Here is a 15,459-nt window from a genome sequence, read left to right as displayed (position 1 = left end):
TATATAATAATGGGCATTGTATAGAGAAGAGGAGGAGATTGTGATAGAGGATGGATGGGGGCAAGCAATAAAAGGTTTAAAAAAGACTTCTCCTATTTACGAAGATGGAATTCATCAATACTAGATGTTTATTTTATCCCTTACCTGGTATCAGTCTTTGTTAAAATTCTATTCCTGATCACTCGGTGAATCCACGTTATGTTTTTCATCTCCTTTGTCGCTGTTCACATAATTATAAAGGTAGCACACAAGATAACTTCAAATCGAAAATTCCATCTTTGGGAAAAGAGAAGAACAAAAAAGGCTTTTCTGTCAGTCGCCTAGACGGAATTTATTTTATTATATATGCTACCTATCCTACCTATCCATCAAAATCCCTACCAGACAACCGGAAAAGCCCTCCCGTCCCAGCCGCCACGCACGCGCGTGAACCGAACAAATGAGAAATCTGTTTCTTCTTTGGTCTTCTTCGCCATGATATCTTTTTTCTTTTTTCTTTTGAGGAGGGGGGACAAAGGAAAAAATAAGGTCGTTTTATGCGGGGGGTTGATTCTATGATATGCCCAAATCACCTCCTCTTCTCCGAGATAATAACTTTGTATCCTGTAACCGCCCTGTCCTTGTGCCTTCCCAACCCCCCTTTGTTCACGTTCACACGCTGCTAAACCACTATTCCGTGCCTTTGTATATAAAGTCATCAATCTCACGTGTATCATAAATCCTCCCGTCACCGGCTGTTTAGTAGCTGCTGGAGGTATGTTGAGAATTGCCTCTTATCCGTTGAGGTCGTCAAGGATCGCAAAAAGTCATCGCCGTTGATCCCCAGACTGGGAAACAATTCGTTCTGCATCTGTTGGATGAACATGTCTCCTGTCTTGGTGTAAATAGTTTGCTCCAATGCCGCAATTTCCGTCAGAACTTGTTTTGTCTGAGCGTCGGTGGACGGCTTGAAACTGGGATTCCGCATCACCTCCCAGCATGTGGAATGGAACCTATCCATCATGAAGTGATCGAATCCAGGAATTGCCGGGTTGGGACTGCCAGTTGGCGCCGTCGGCTCTCGTGAAATAGTGGCAACATCGGGGCCACCCCAGAGAGAAGAAATTCGAGCCATGATGGTAAAGGCCAGCCGGCTCGGGCCGAGATTTCCATCCAGAGTCTTTGCCAGCTCAAGAATAGAAGCAATCATTGGCTCAAAGAAACCTTGGTTTGCTTCACTGATAAGAACTCCCTCCAACCCGTTGTTTAGGATGATCTGGATGAAAGAGAGGTATTCTCGCCTTAGCTCAGCCAGCTGTATCTCATCATCCGTGCCAGAGATGGGCTCTCCAAGCCCTCCAAAGATGCGCTGAAGAAGTGGTGTCAACAGCATGTTAAGAACATCGTATATTTCCGACTTGAACCCAAACACCACTTGGTCCAAAAGCCGCAAAAACATGGCCATCTCATCTTTGGATGAGCTTTGTGAGAGTAATCCTTCGATCCACTTTGGAAGCTGCGGGAGAACGGCAGCACCCAAGACACCCAGCAGTTTAGAAAAGGCAGACCTACAAGCCGTTCTGATTTCTGCCGAGGAGTTCAGCTCACGAAGTGCAATGAGGATTGCCTCGGCTGCACGAGAAAACTCGTCAGAGACAAGCTTGTCCGGCGGTCCATGCTGGTTTGATGCGGTGGATCCTGGAGTCCAGTCGGAGAAGCCGTGAGCAAGTGTTCCCAGTGCCATGACAATATGATGGATTTGCAAGGTCGCCTGTGCGTCGCCCCCCTTGGCTCGAGGAAGGTGGACTTCCATATCTTGAAATAGAGGATCCATTACTGATCGAGCATACAGTGCCTGGTTTTCGGCAGGTGTGCTATGCGTAGAAGAGATGCATCCGATAGCCTCAAAGAGGTAGAGCTGACTAGTGAAAAGAGCATCCGCTGAGTGATCGGACTCATCTGACGACATGTCATCATCTGCATCCTCTCCAGGCACTTCGGCCTTGATTGGCAGCAAATCTCCAATCGACTGTATGACAGTTTCGGCAACGTTTCCTACCCGAGATCGAAGCTGCTTGATGAATCTGTGGAAGAGGTACCACGACCGAGTCTTGATACGCACATGGTTGTGGTGGACTAGACGCACGAAATTCTCCAAGACTTGGGGGATGTATTGGGAATGGGTCTCAAAAACGGCACAGTATCGGACGCAGATTTCCATATATTGGAGAAGAATTGCAGGATGTGAGAAATTTGCGATTCCTGTAGTCAACTTGTTAGCTATGTGCCCAGAGAGCGACAAGGAACAGAGCGCCTTGATACTGCTTCTCCAATAGCAAACTTACCAGATTCGACCATTTTCTGCATCATGACCACCAGTCGCTCTGAGGCTGCAGAAGACGGTTGGTTCTTGGTGCCGAGTCCCTGATTTGGTAACGCAAGCTCTCCAAAGAGGTACATTTCGTGCAGGGCAAGGTCGAGGTCCCGCCAATCCATATGCGATCCCGCTTGGTCCAACGTCTGGAAAGTAGTCGCCACAAGGTTGCTCAGTACGTCCATATACAGGTTCTGGTCAATGGCGGCGATGGTCTTCTGGAGATACTGCAGACGCCTTCTGAGTTCTTGAAACTCTGCCTCATCTGTTTGCTCGTCCTCATTTCCCCACGATGTTGTCTCATCATATCTCATTTTTCGAATGATAGCATTGAGTATCGGCGAGAGCATGGTGGAATATTCTTGGTTGAGTTGGCCCAATTTTCGGAGGAAAGTAAGAAGATCGGTCAATGACGGGATGACAGTCGAACACACTTCGTCGTATTCGTCAGAGAAGAATCGCAAAAGGAGTGGGAGGAAGCCGTCCAGGTGTTGCTTGGCGAGCGTCCGTGTTTCGTCACTAGCATTATTATCGTCAAGGGCTCTGATGATATCCGCCACCGTGGTGTTTACGAGCTTGGCAATGGCCTCGGCGAGATCTGTATCGTATTGTGGGGTGCCCTTTAAGTCGTTGAGCATAGGGCTGGCAACCAGCTGGCTCACAATGTCCTGTAGGTTAAGGAACGAGATCATTTCCATCTTGTCCGCCGACCGCATTTTCTTTCCGCAAATCTCGGTGAGAGTATCGATGGCAGTATCTCGCACCTTGTCCTCGCTGCCAGTCCGCCCAACGACGGGCAACAGCAGGTTAAGCATGTCCTGACTGACGACAAGCGAAATGTCCATCCAGCTAACCCACTTGCCGAGAACCTTCAAGACCAGATCAATGACGACGTCGTTTCCGCTGTATCTGGAAAGCAACTGCTTCCATGACTCGGCGACTTTCTGCATGTCCTGGGCTCGCAGCTGGTCTTTGAGTTCCGTATTTCGCTTCGAATCGCCACTCTCTCTTGACAAAAGCATATCTGCAATCTCATCGTGCACTGATGATAGGACCCTCAGGTAGAAAAGAACACCAGCCACGTTGTCGACGTTCTGATGGAGCCCAGTCAAGTCGAGGAAATCGTCAACGAAGCTCTGCCAGCCGTCGCGGTAAAGGAAGACGAAGAGGTAGGTCAAAGTCTGCGTAAGCTTGTTCTGAAGGTGCGCAGGATCGGGATCCTGCTGAGCACCAGCGCCATATGCCTGGCGTACATACTGTAACAAGGTATGTTTAAGAAAGGCTAGGCTCTCTCCATCAAGACCCTGTGTATGGACCGCAAAATTGACCACCTCAAGACACACCATGCGCACGACCTCAGACGTTCGGGGGATTCGAGAAAACAGATTCGTGCATGCCTGCCATCCTTGCGGGTCGCTCCTCAGCTGGTTCAAATATTCAAATGCTTGCTCTTTCACCGACGGATCGGAAGCGGGATTCGACAGAATCTCGACGGCATTCTCGACCTGGAGATCACAACCGTTAGCTCTATGCCAAAATTCAGCCAGTAAGGAAGAAACATGTCAGGTGCCAGAAAACAGATGCTCGCTAGAGAAACATAATCATGTGGTCTTTCTGTCTTCTACTTGTTTTTTTTTTTCTTCCATGATGGCCTCAACGAAGAAAAATGGCCGATGGCGGGGCACCCCAGCAAAAAGAGCAACAAGGCAGCAGCTGGGGGGTCTCGTGGCTACGAGACATGCAAACTGACGTACCTGACTCTCCATACTCGAAAAAGATTTTATATCACAAAGAAAAACACCAGTGTATGCTAAAATGGGATGCTGCTATAACTCTGGCAGCCTTGTGAATGCAGCATCCGCATGCTTATAATTATTAGGCGGCGACGAGGCTACCGCAAAGGCATGCCTAGGTCGGAAGGTTGTCGTTTTTTCCTCCTGCTGTTGTCGTGGAAAAACGCGACCGAGGGAGGCAAGTCACGAGGCTCGGTTGGTACTGAAGGAGTTGGAAGTAGAGGAGAACCACAGCAGCCAAGGTCAGCTTCCACTCGTCGCTCAGACACAAAATGTGCGTCTTTATTCGCTATTTCAAAAGTCGGTGCAAGCTGTGGGGTGGTACATTTGGAAGAAGTTTGAAGCGGATGATTTTCGGGCAAAAATCCAGCGCTGTGGGCACGGACACCGCACTGTACTGGTCCGTACTGATCTCGGAGTTTTTCGGTGGAAAGTGCACAGTGCGTGCGATACGAGCTCATTCGGTTATCATAGGTGCCGTGTGAGGCTGCGATAGTACAAGCTTCATCCAACCTTTGAAATGTGCATGGTTGATATACCAAGACGAAAGCTCTTGGAGCCCCAACATGTCAGATTGCGCTACGTTCGCTGGCAAAGGCTTATTACCAGCTTGGCTTACGAAATTCAAAAATAGATTCAGGTCGTACCATAGCCAATGGCATAGTAAAGTCCCTTTTCTTCTGCTCACGTGAAGCTTTGCAAAGTTAGCATCCATGCCATTCTATCGGTAAAGCCCAATGAGCACAGGCAGCGCAGCCCAAAGGGAGGGTGATGTTATCAGCGAATCCAGGAAGAGTTTATATCAGTCTGAAAGGGGGTGGCGATCGAAAGCACTTTTGCCACGAGCCTATATAGCGAGGTGCATCGTACCGTAGATGGGTTGTTGATTGGCAGACTAAGCAAATCAGAAACCAGATACCCAACTTAGGAGGCACCAGGTGGGCATTATATACGTCTTATAAGCAACGGGGGCTCCGCCTTGTCATTTCTGCATGGATAATTGATCAACAGAGGTCTTGGCCTTTTGTCTCCGGTACGCGTAAAACAGCACGGATCAAACCGTGTGACGTAGTTCCATAGCTGACGCAAGCTGATATCCAGTGTCGTCGAATTCCGTATAATCGTCGTACCCTATACCGTGATTGGAATTAATCTGTCGGTCTCGTACATCCTGGATGCGAAGAAGCAGATACTCAGACAATAGTCTAAGACTTTCTACAGAACACTGTTTAGGGTATGAATAGCCATGGGCTTCTGTGAGCACAATGGGTGAGACGTTGGTGGCAGATCGATGTTTGACGTTAATCTACTAGCATTTGATAATGAGGGCGAGCACACATTTCTAGATTGGAGCAGATTGTTTCTCCGAGAGAGTCTAGCATCACACCCCAGAGACACTGAATCTGGCGATTTCCTCTCATGAATGGTAGGACTCGATATCAGATGGACCCAATGCTATACAGACCAAATCCGGTGATTTCCGAGCTGAGTTGAAAGTACTGAGCATAACCATCGCTGGTGGTAACTCAAAAGCATTGTTACATCAAGGTAGGCGACCCTGAGATGAAGATCAAGCGAAAGTTAGGAGCAGTACTCGCAACATTAGCCACGAAACATGGCCGTGCGCATGCAACCAACCGACATTCTGTCATTTCGTCTCTCATCTCATGTCGGCGTCCAAAACCAACCTTATTTCTGGCTCGCGAGAGGGCAAACAGGCAATCCCAGGGCCTATGGAGATGCCGCTACCGGGGTATAATCATCTGATGAGAATACAGGCAGGTGCTGGCGATACGAGGACAAACAAGAGCGCCAGCGTAGCATGATGAGACAGTCGACGTCACTGCATTAAATGAAGACCTAGGAGGAGGCGAGAGAAGAATAGAGAAAGAAGGAGAGAGCGCAGAAACGGCTGTGTGATCGACAGGAGCCATTGCCGCCAAGCAGTGAAATGAAATCACCAGCTTGGACGGACCAGACGGAGTATCACAGCGCCAATGCAGCCACTGGGTCTATCGGCGGATAAAGGCAGGTCAGCCAACGCGCCGACGCGATGATCTATGGAGAAAGAGTTTAATTGAAGGAAACGCAGGGGAGAGCTCGCGGACAAATTTACAAATTTACAGCAGCAAGGTACATTGCGCTTGTACTGCTGGTGGTGCAACGTTCAATGTTCTGCCTCTCCTCTCCGCTCACCGCCATCAGCTGCCGTGCAACTTTCTCCATCGCCACGATAGTCATGTTCCCTGTCCGCACTCCAGAAAATGGAGCAGTGCCGGTTCCCAATCCAGCTAAACAACGCTGGAGCTTCTAACCACCATCTTAGAACAGGGAGGAGCCAAGTCTTATTAGCACCCAGTAGCCTCGGGCTAATCATGGGCAGAGGTCGCATCCCCCTCACTCGGCCGCAGCGAAATGCCGCCGATTCACCTTCTCAGAGCAGCTTGGGCGCCCGAATAGCTTTGGCTGTGCCTGTTCCGCGGCTAATTTGCGTTGCTCCCCCATCTTTTGGACTGGCCGACGAGACGCCTTTTTCCTCTGGCGACTCCACAGAATGCGGGCGGGCGCAAAGCAAGATTGGTTCGTGGCAAGCCACAGAGGACACAAATCTCCAAGAGATGGGCGGATGAAGAACGGTTCCTGCATTAGCGCACACACGGCGGGTTTTCTACTGTATCTTCGAGTGTGCTTGTCATCGTGTTTGCTTACGATGCTAAATCTAGCTACGCAGGAGCGAGACTACCGCCGTATTTGCGGAGTAACAGACGGACTACAATATCGCTGTGACATCCATATTATGGATACGGATAGCAGTACTCGCTTCTGCTTTCAATGCCAGCTGCGATATTTACTAGACCTGTCGGGGGAATAGGATGAGGCAAGCAAGCAAGCAGCATCGGCACGGCAAACTCCGCGCTGCCAGGACGAATGTCACCGCTTCTTTATTTTGTCTCATGCGACACTGCTTTTCGAGAAGCAGATTCCCAAAGTGCTAGCATAAGGACTGATATGGAGCAGGACTATTACTCGGTTGATGCTAGTCGCGTTGTCTGACGACTCCACCCAGTCAGCAAAGAAACCTGGCATGCCTTGCTAGTAGCACAAGCAATATGGAGCATCGCCGTGGTTGCTAGTATGAGGCAGATGTAGAGCTCTCTCTGTGCCCGGGCTCGTCTACACGTCCTGTAACGTGCCAAATAGCTTGAGTTTATACGGTACACGTGGGGAGCTACTCCCTCCTTGCTGCTGTTCTGGATTCTGCTACGACAAGGGCAAATGTCCCCCTGGCACACGATGGTACCTGAATTTTCGTTTGTTTGGAAAGATCTGGAAGTGTGCCAAGACATGACTACAAGAAAACAAACACGACTGGCCGATATGCTGATACCATTATGAGGAGAGTCAAGATTTACCGATTCCCAACCGTTGGATCTAGGGACGTGCAAACGGACATGTCCATGGAGCAATTGGTCAACGAACCCGAATCAGACGATACTAGAGAGTACTGTTGCTCGAATGAAATAAGTCGCCACTAGTATTAGTGAGGGAGCCCGGGCTGCAGACGGCGTCTGGAAAATCCCCTGTTGTGAAGACATATCCATTACAGGAAGGTTGGATGGACTCGGCAGCTAGATACAATACCTGGAATATCATCCCCGGCGGCGCTGAATTACAGCAAATGCTACTTGCTATTTCGCAGGAGGTCGGCATCTGAGCACAGATGCAACATCAACTACAAGATGTTACTCGGCACTACTCCGTGCTCACTTTGTTATGACAGGATGAGCTGCTACGGCTGGCCTCAGGGTGCTTCACTTGCTCAATATCAGAGGGACGGGCCATTTTCGCCAATCTCGCCAACCTCATGCAAGTTGCAGCCTTCTGTCGCCCCCCTTCCTCCCTCCTTGCGTATTCCGCTGGGTTTGCCGTAGCCTGGACAACACTGTCATCAAACGCTGTCCTTTCGGAGCCCACAAAATAGATCAACTTGAGACTGGATTCTGAAAACAATGGTGCAGAGGCCCGCCTCCCGAGTCCGATCGGTCAAGATCCTCAGCCGTGTCACTTTGGAACCGCGTTAGAACGCGATGCCTGTGCAAGGCAGCACAATACGAGCTTGGACTATTGAGTTCCAGAGATTAAAGTGCAAGCATAATCACACTTGTAACCAGCGGAACGATGAAGCCGGCGACTAGCACAGCGTCGACGAGGTACTTGTTCGCGTACTCCGTCCTCTCTTCTCCGTAGAGGGTATTGCTGCCGAAGAAGCTCCAGTCATTAACGAAGGCCAATTTAGAAGGTTGAAATGAGAGCATGTATGTCTTGGTTGAACTGTTATTGTTAAGGACGGTGAGTATTTCACAGGTCTAGAAGGACGGCGGTAATTAACGACCCATCTCTAGGTGCTGTATAGTACTCGTATGCCGCTACCACCACGAATATTTGCTTGCTCATAGACAGATGTTATGAGTGAGAGTGAGCGCCGAGCGAGAGACCGACCTCTGTCTCATGGACGGGCGCCATTGCTTTGGTCGTTAATGCCCAATTGCTCACAGCGATTTGCGCATCAATTACCTCGTACGGAGAGCTCGCACAAAGTGGCCAAGACAGACGCAGGGGTCCTGGCCAATGGGGAGGTCATCTGTTGCCGCTGCAGGAGCACAAACACACAACCCACATGCTGATGTGGTTGCTCATTCGCGCGATGGCCCTGGCCGTTTGCCACACAGTATGGAGCGATGTTGTACCTGCAGAAATCAGAGACAGGGGTTGGCTGGTCTCAAGCCCGGGATGGTTCGTGGGTCTTCCATCTTGGCTCTTCTGAGAGGCGGATGAAACTGGCGCGACAAGCATCTCCACCACGACATCCACTTGTGAACCCCCTAGATTGGCATCCGTTCTGGACGCAATTTCCCGGGGTATCCAATGGGTGGCAGTCGAGGTGAGGTTGTTCTTTCGTCGATATGCCTATTAATATGCGGCCACGCTCGGTCGAGGAGCTTCTTCTTTTTTCCTCTCTTTCCTCCTCAGCCCACCAAGCACAATCGCCAGCTCGCTCTGACTTCGGTCGTCCATTCTTTCAAACAAACCAACCAGCAAACAAAGCTTTACGCTTTCACACACTCTTTCTTCAACCAACAAAACTTCTTCGTTCTTCTAGAACCACCAAAAAAACAAGACATTCAAGATGCGTTTCACCGTCGCCGCTGCTGTCCTGGCCACCTCGGTCCTCGCCCAGGAGCCCGTCTCCACCGACTACACCACCGAGTTGGTCACCATCACTGCCTGCCCTGAGACCGTCACCAACTGCCCGGCCCGCCAGCAGACTACCTCCGTGGCCACCAACTACATCCCCCTGACCACCTCTACCGTCTACGCCACCTCCATCCACACCATCACCTCGTGTGGCCCTGAGGTTACCAACTGCCCGGCTCACAGCACTGTCCTGTCCACCGAGACCGTTGCTGTTTCCACCACCATCTGCCCGGTCACCGCCACTGCCACTCCCACTGTTGTCCCTACCTCCCAGGTCTGGTCCAACAGCACCGGTGTTGTCTACCCTACCGGCCCCGCTGGTGGTGAGAGCTCTGCTCCCGTCTCCGTCCCCGTCTACAGCATTCCTGCCGTCTCTTCTCCCGTCTACAGCGCCCCCGCTGGATCTTCCCCCGCTGTCACCAGCGGCTATGCTGCTCCTACCGGCGGTGCTCCCGGCGCCCCCATCAGCTCTGCTGCTCCTGTCTGCCCCAGCAGCTCCGTCATTGCCGTGACCAAGAGCTACACCACCGTCCTCACCTCTGTTGAGTACCAGACCGTCGCCGTCCCCTGCCCTACCGCCCCTGCTGGCGGTAACGGTGCTCCCTCCGGCACCGGTGCTGTTCCTCCTCAGCCCACCGGCCCTGCTGGCAACGGAACGTAAGTTTTATATAAATCCTTTTTCAATATTGATGATATTTGAACTTGATATGGCTAACACTCAACTAGCACTGGTGTTCCCCCTCCCGTCAACGGCGCTGCCTCTTTCGCTGGCTCTGCCGTCTTCGCCGCCGTTGCCGGTGTCGCTGCCCTGATCCTCGCTTAAACGTTTCCTTTAAGTCATTTTTGAATTAAAGGCCTGCGGGACATGGCAAACACACGACAGGCGCCCCTGAGATCTGGTTGGACATGTACAGAAGTTGAACTAGAACTTTTCTTCAATAATACTAGAGTTTTACGGCAATCGGGATTATACCCCTTGGAGTGTGTATACTTAATATTCTAATTGTACGGGCGTTCGCGGGGACGATTCCCGTCAGACAACCGACTGCGGGCCTTGTCCTGGATGTCTTTTTGAACGAAGCATTTTTTGGTCACGAACTGAGATATCAAACTTTTTAACGACTTGTGCTTTTCTTAGCCTTTTCTCAAAGATTACATTTTTTACCTTTTACACTACCGTGTCCGCATCCTTTTCCATTTTGCCGTGATGTTTTTGATTCGTAGAGATCTCGGAAGAGAGGGGCCTGCTCTTGACTCCGAAAAGCGTCTTTTTTCCCCTGCTCATTAAAGCGTATTCAAATCGGCTCTATGGAGCCTCCCATGTCGATGCTCATTTCGCAAAGCGCCCAACTTGCCTCTGTGGGCATAGCTCGGTGCGAGCGACGGAAATTAGGCCGAAAGAAGGTGACGGCCTCTTCTGATTGGTGGGGGGATCGAGATGAAGTACCACGCGACAATGCTGTGCGGGTTTGACACTTGAGGCTTGAGGGGGGGAAGAATAGCTGGCTGATCTGTGCGTAACACGTCAATGAAGAGGAGGGGGCGTATGGAGTATTATTGTGGGAGTTTGGTATGGGCATTGAATTGTATGGGATTCTGTGGGATTACATCAGACGGAGGATCCGAGATGGATGGGAGGGAGGACTGTGCTTTGTGTGAATAGATGATAGGCTTTTTGTTCGAGGTTTGGGCTGGGGCTGTATTGGTTTGATGTGTATTTTTAGATATTGGGTTGCTAGTGGTGCTTGTGCGTTTTGCGTTGGATAACATTGTGGCTTATTATGACGCCCGGAGATGTTGGTAGTAGTCAGTGAAATAGGACGCAGATGTTGGTATCTGGTGGTCAGTGAAATAGGAGAGCTACCATGTGTTACAGTGGAAGAGAGTATGTGTGACCAAGGAGGTAGTCGGGCAAGTATTTCATGTACTGTGCAACTGAAACAAGGGAGCACAAGGGAGCACAAGGCAGTAGCACAGAAGTTAAGCATCAATCGATGCGAAACAACGGCCTCATATCGCCACGTGGGATACCACAATGGCACAAAGGCCAATAAATGGTTGGCGTTGTTATTTTGAGATTGGCAACGAGATTCTGTGTCGGGTAGGATGAGATGGAATGTGGCTCACTGGGTCGTATCAACCGTATAAGACATGTGCATCTTTCTTTTCAACTGTGAGAGCGGGCTATTTTGAGGAGAGAGATCGATGGCAGCGGAGTGTTAGTTGCCTTGGGTAGGATTTGATATCCTAATGTGGCCTCTCTCTTCTTTCTTTTGATCTGGTAAATCCTGGGCTATACTCCAGATCGTGAAGGTATTTGCGAGAGCTGATGTCGTAAATCTAGCATCGAGGGACTTCAACAACGGCAGATGGGATGCGGAATGTTTCCACTGAGAGAGCAATTTGAGGACCGGCTAATATATTGGGAAGATGCGTATGAGGTACTTCTGCCGTCAGTTTGTGCTCGTAGTTGATCGTTGTCGTGATATCGTTGAGTGATGGTATATGGTCCCTGCGATGCGGTCAGTACTTGGCACATCCCAAAACTTACATTCACCTGTCTCGCATAATGAGGTATTGGAGTTATTGGTGCTATGATAGAACCAAAGGACAAATTACTGTATCTGGTCAAAGAAGAGGCTGGGGCAGCATACGCCGTTTGCCCGTATAGAACCCATTATTCATCAAGAACCCCGTATAGAACCCGCTTTCTTCATCTAGAGATGCGAATCGCGGTGTATGAAACGGAGATGGAATGAGAACCAGACATCGAATGCCGTTTGCTAGACGAACGAGCGGGGCCGTGACTCGTATTGATAAGGGCCAGTAAGTAAGGAGCAATTTGGCGTGTCGTGTTAGCTAAGAGGTTACGTGTATTTGCCGTATGTACGGAGTACGGAGTAAAGCCATGAACTGAAAACCACGTGCTGAGATAGGGAGAGTTCTGCTCGACTGCGTGGTTGAAGAGCCAAGACTTTGCTGTCCCCTCTGGATCGAGCTATTTTGTCTTGTGGCTGTGTTGTAGGGCATGGCGTGGGATGCGTGATGTGACGAAAGTGCATACGTAACGGTGTCGAGACTTGGTGTTTATTTGCAGACTAAGGATCATGATGCCAGTATAAGCCGTCTCGATGCGAAAACTAGCGTGGTTCTTTCTTTTGGCGTGGTTGCATGATGGAAATATCCAAGATAGTTTGTCTCGTCTCGTTTCTTCGGTAGTTTTGTAATAATAGTAGGTAGTCGATGCTGGGAGATGGAGAAGAGATGGAGAAGCGCTGACTGCACTTGGCCGGACTTCTACTGGTGGATGACTCGAATCGAATTCCGTACTCCGTATCTCTTCGCTTGAAAACAATGAGAGAAAAAAAACTAAATAGATTAAAAACAAGTAAAAATAAGAAAGAGCTGATGAAATGAACGAGTCGGTGGCTTTGAACACGTCAACCAGCTCCCCCGCTGCGGTGCTTGTTGGAGCCTATCAGCATCGCGAAACGCAGCTTGGCTACGGAAGAAGGATCTGAAGCCATCTCGGACTCGCTTAATATGCTCTTCTAGGGTGAGGCTTGACGGTTTAATCGCCCGCCAATGTAGAAGGCGCCACAAATGACCCGCTTCGTGCTGACGGCAGTGCAGTGACCGCGTCAGTTCCGATCCTCCGCCCGAATCCCTATTTTCCCTATTTTTCGATGGAATCTTCTCTCTCTTTGCTCGCTCGCACTCGTTTAGCCCAAGATGACAGGGGCAAGCATTTCCTTATAAGGGCAAAAAAGCAAAAAAGTGGCTGATGATTAAAGTTGGCGATGCAAACATCAGCCCACCATGCCATTCTCGGCCCCGAGCGAGAGCGAGCAGCACGTTTCAATCCCGTTACGAGGCTTATCGCTGCCATACCATTGCACCATTAGACCAGTAATAATACCAACTTGGGAGTTTTTGCGATGCGGCTAGCTGAGCTGAGCCACGATGGCAGCTCCTCCTAGCATGTCTGTGACGCTGGCCGCGGCCCTGCGCATCATCGGTGTCGAGTCCCTCTTCTCAGCATCTGCGTCGAACGATGGCAGTGGCGCCACCTCCAGCATGGATCCTTGTGATTTAACTCGTCTCCCTGGTTTTGTTTGGGCGTTTTGATAAGGTTATTCCGGGATGACGCTGCGTCGTGGCCACGAATGCTTGGAGGCTTAAGGCTGGCTTCGCATTTGGGCTTTGTTGGCCATGTGGAGATTGCCGAAGGAGTGCCTGGAACGAGAGCGAGGAGAGACGGGGCAATGTATTGTCCAACGGAGCCGCGCGTGGATCTGGCCCGGAAAACTTGGCATTTTCTGTTGACGACGATAAAGGGACCCCGTTTCCCCTTTGTGCTGCAAGAATATTGAGAACACATCAAGGAGTCTTCTGCATATACAAAAGAGACACATCCTCCTATTTATATATTTATATCTATACCTTAATTCAACAAGCCCCAACAAGATTATAGCAACCAATTCGACCAACGGACCTATCAGAGACACGGAGCTCTATCAAATCGGACAATCACTAACTAAACATCACACCACCATCGCCATGTCTGGAGGCCCGCCCCCTGGAACCATCACCTTCGGAAGCGATACAACTTGTAACTTGGACACCTGCCCCGCGGCATGGAGCATTCTCGGCTATCGTCCCTCGCTCGCCGCAAACATTGTCTTTTGCGTTCTCTTTGGCATAGCCGGAATCGCTCACCTCTATCTCGGTATCCGATGGAGATCGTGGAGTTTCACCATTCCCGTCATCATCGGCTGCGTCACCGAGATTATTGGATATGTCGGCAGGATAATGTTGTGGAACAATCCATTCTCCTTTAACGGCTTCATGATCCAGATTGGTAAGACAAGATGCCCGTTCGAGAGTCTGCCCTATTCCCCCTTTACCTAGGCTAACTGTTGGATTTCAGTCACCCTCACTGTTGCCCCCGTCTTCTACACGGCTTCCATCTACGTGACCTTGTCCAAGTCAATCATGTTTCTCGGTCCGGACCTCTCTCGCTTCAAGCCTCAGCTGTTTTACTACATCTTCATCCCTTTTGATATTGTCTGTCTCGCCCTCCAGGCTGCAGGCGGTGCCATGTCGGCAAACACCACTGGCTCCAACCAAGTCGGTGTCGATGTATCTCAGGCAGGTCTCAGCCTCCAGGTCATCGTCCTGACCGCCTTCATCGTCACCTTTGCGGACTACATGGTCCGCTACTTTCGGTCTGGCCGCGCCTCTGCATGGGGCTGGCGCCTCACTACTTTCTTCGCCGGCTTGACAACCGCGACGCTGCTCATCCTGGCCCGTTGCTGCTACCGTGTGGCGGAACTGAAGGACGGATACAGCAAAGGTCTCATTAAGGATCAGACAACGTTCATCATCCTGGAAGGCTCTATTGTCTTCTTGGCGGCCGTTGCGCTTTGTTTCGGACAGCCGGGACTGGGACTGAAGCGAGAAAGCATTGACGAACAGAAGTGGGAGATGGATACCTCATTCACTTCATTACGCACGACCGATCAGCGCAAGGAGAGTCAGGCGCCGATTGTATAGAGTATTGTATAGTTGTTGTGGTGATGGAATTGGAGTTGTGGTTGGATCTGCAGCTGGAGTTAAATATGGAATATGGACTAGGATCGTGAGATGCATTTTGTTTTTCATTTGTTTATTTGTTTTTAGACTGCTTTTTTTGGTGGAGGGATCTTGATAGATGGATGGTCTTCTTGCACAAAAGGGATAGGAAGCGTGGGTTTGTCTTTTTGGTAGCTGCTTTGATTTTTTTGATTTTTATCGAGAGGGGAATACAGACAACTACTGTTTAATGCTTATCAATATCTGGATTAACCATCTATATCCATTACCGCTTCTCTTGTTCTATTTTACTGCGAGTTGTTGAGTATATTCACAAAGAATCAACATTTGTCCAATGTCTTATCCGCTCCCCTTATCGCGGGTCTCAACGGCCCTCCTCGGCCCCGCTCTGCCGCCTCCAGTGTGCCGCTTCCGGGAACTTTTGGACCTCGAGCTTCCAATTTTGCCCAACGCCCGCCTGAG

General features: G+C 50.1%; 3 protein-coding genes across 3 annotated transcripts; 2 read left to right on the top strand and 1 right to left on the bottom strand.

The window, feature by feature from the left end:
* Window positions 1–727: 727 nt before the first annotated feature.
* T069G_05969 (exportin 1-like protein domain-containing protein) lies at window positions 728–4,119 on the bottom strand (the record flags this gene model as incomplete). Its single annotated transcript, XM_056173179.1, has 3 exons — window positions 728–2,241; window positions 2,325–3,858; window positions 4,108–4,119. The coding sequence occupies 3 exons, from the start codon at window positions 4,117–4,119 to the stop codon at window positions 728–730; spliced, it is 3,060 nt and encodes a 1,019-aa protein (XP_056030037.1).
* Window positions 4,120–9,334: 5,215 nt separating this feature from the next.
* Window positions 9,335–10,225, top strand: T069G_05968 (uncharacterized protein; the record flags this gene model as incomplete). Its single annotated transcript, XM_056173178.1, has 2 exons — window positions 9,335–10,059; window positions 10,129–10,225. The coding sequence occupies 2 exons, from the start codon at window positions 9,335–9,337 to the stop codon at window positions 10,223–10,225; spliced, it is 822 nt and encodes a 273-aa protein (XP_056030036.1).
* A 3,737-nt stretch (window positions 10,226–13,962) lies between these two features.
* Window positions 13,963–14,958, top strand: T069G_05967 (RTA1 like protein domain-containing protein; the record flags this gene model as incomplete). The annotated part of the gene is made up of 2 exons (XM_056173177.1): window positions 13,963–14,263; window positions 14,333–14,958. The coding sequence occupies 2 exons, from the start codon at window positions 13,963–13,965 to the stop codon at window positions 14,956–14,958; spliced, it is 927 nt and encodes a 308-aa protein (XP_056030035.1).
* Between the last annotated feature and the right edge of the window lie 501 nt (window positions 14,959–15,459).

This window comes from Trichoderma breve, chromosome 3, assembly GCF_028502605.1.
Source record: "Trichoderma breve strain T069 chromosome 3, whole genome shotgun sequence".
Lineage (NCBI taxonomy): Eukaryota > Fungi > Ascomycota > Sordariomycetes > Hypocreales > Hypocreaceae > Trichoderma > Trichoderma breve.
Note: the sequence above shows the minus strand (reverse complement) of the source record. Positions and strands in the feature narration are given on the sequence as shown.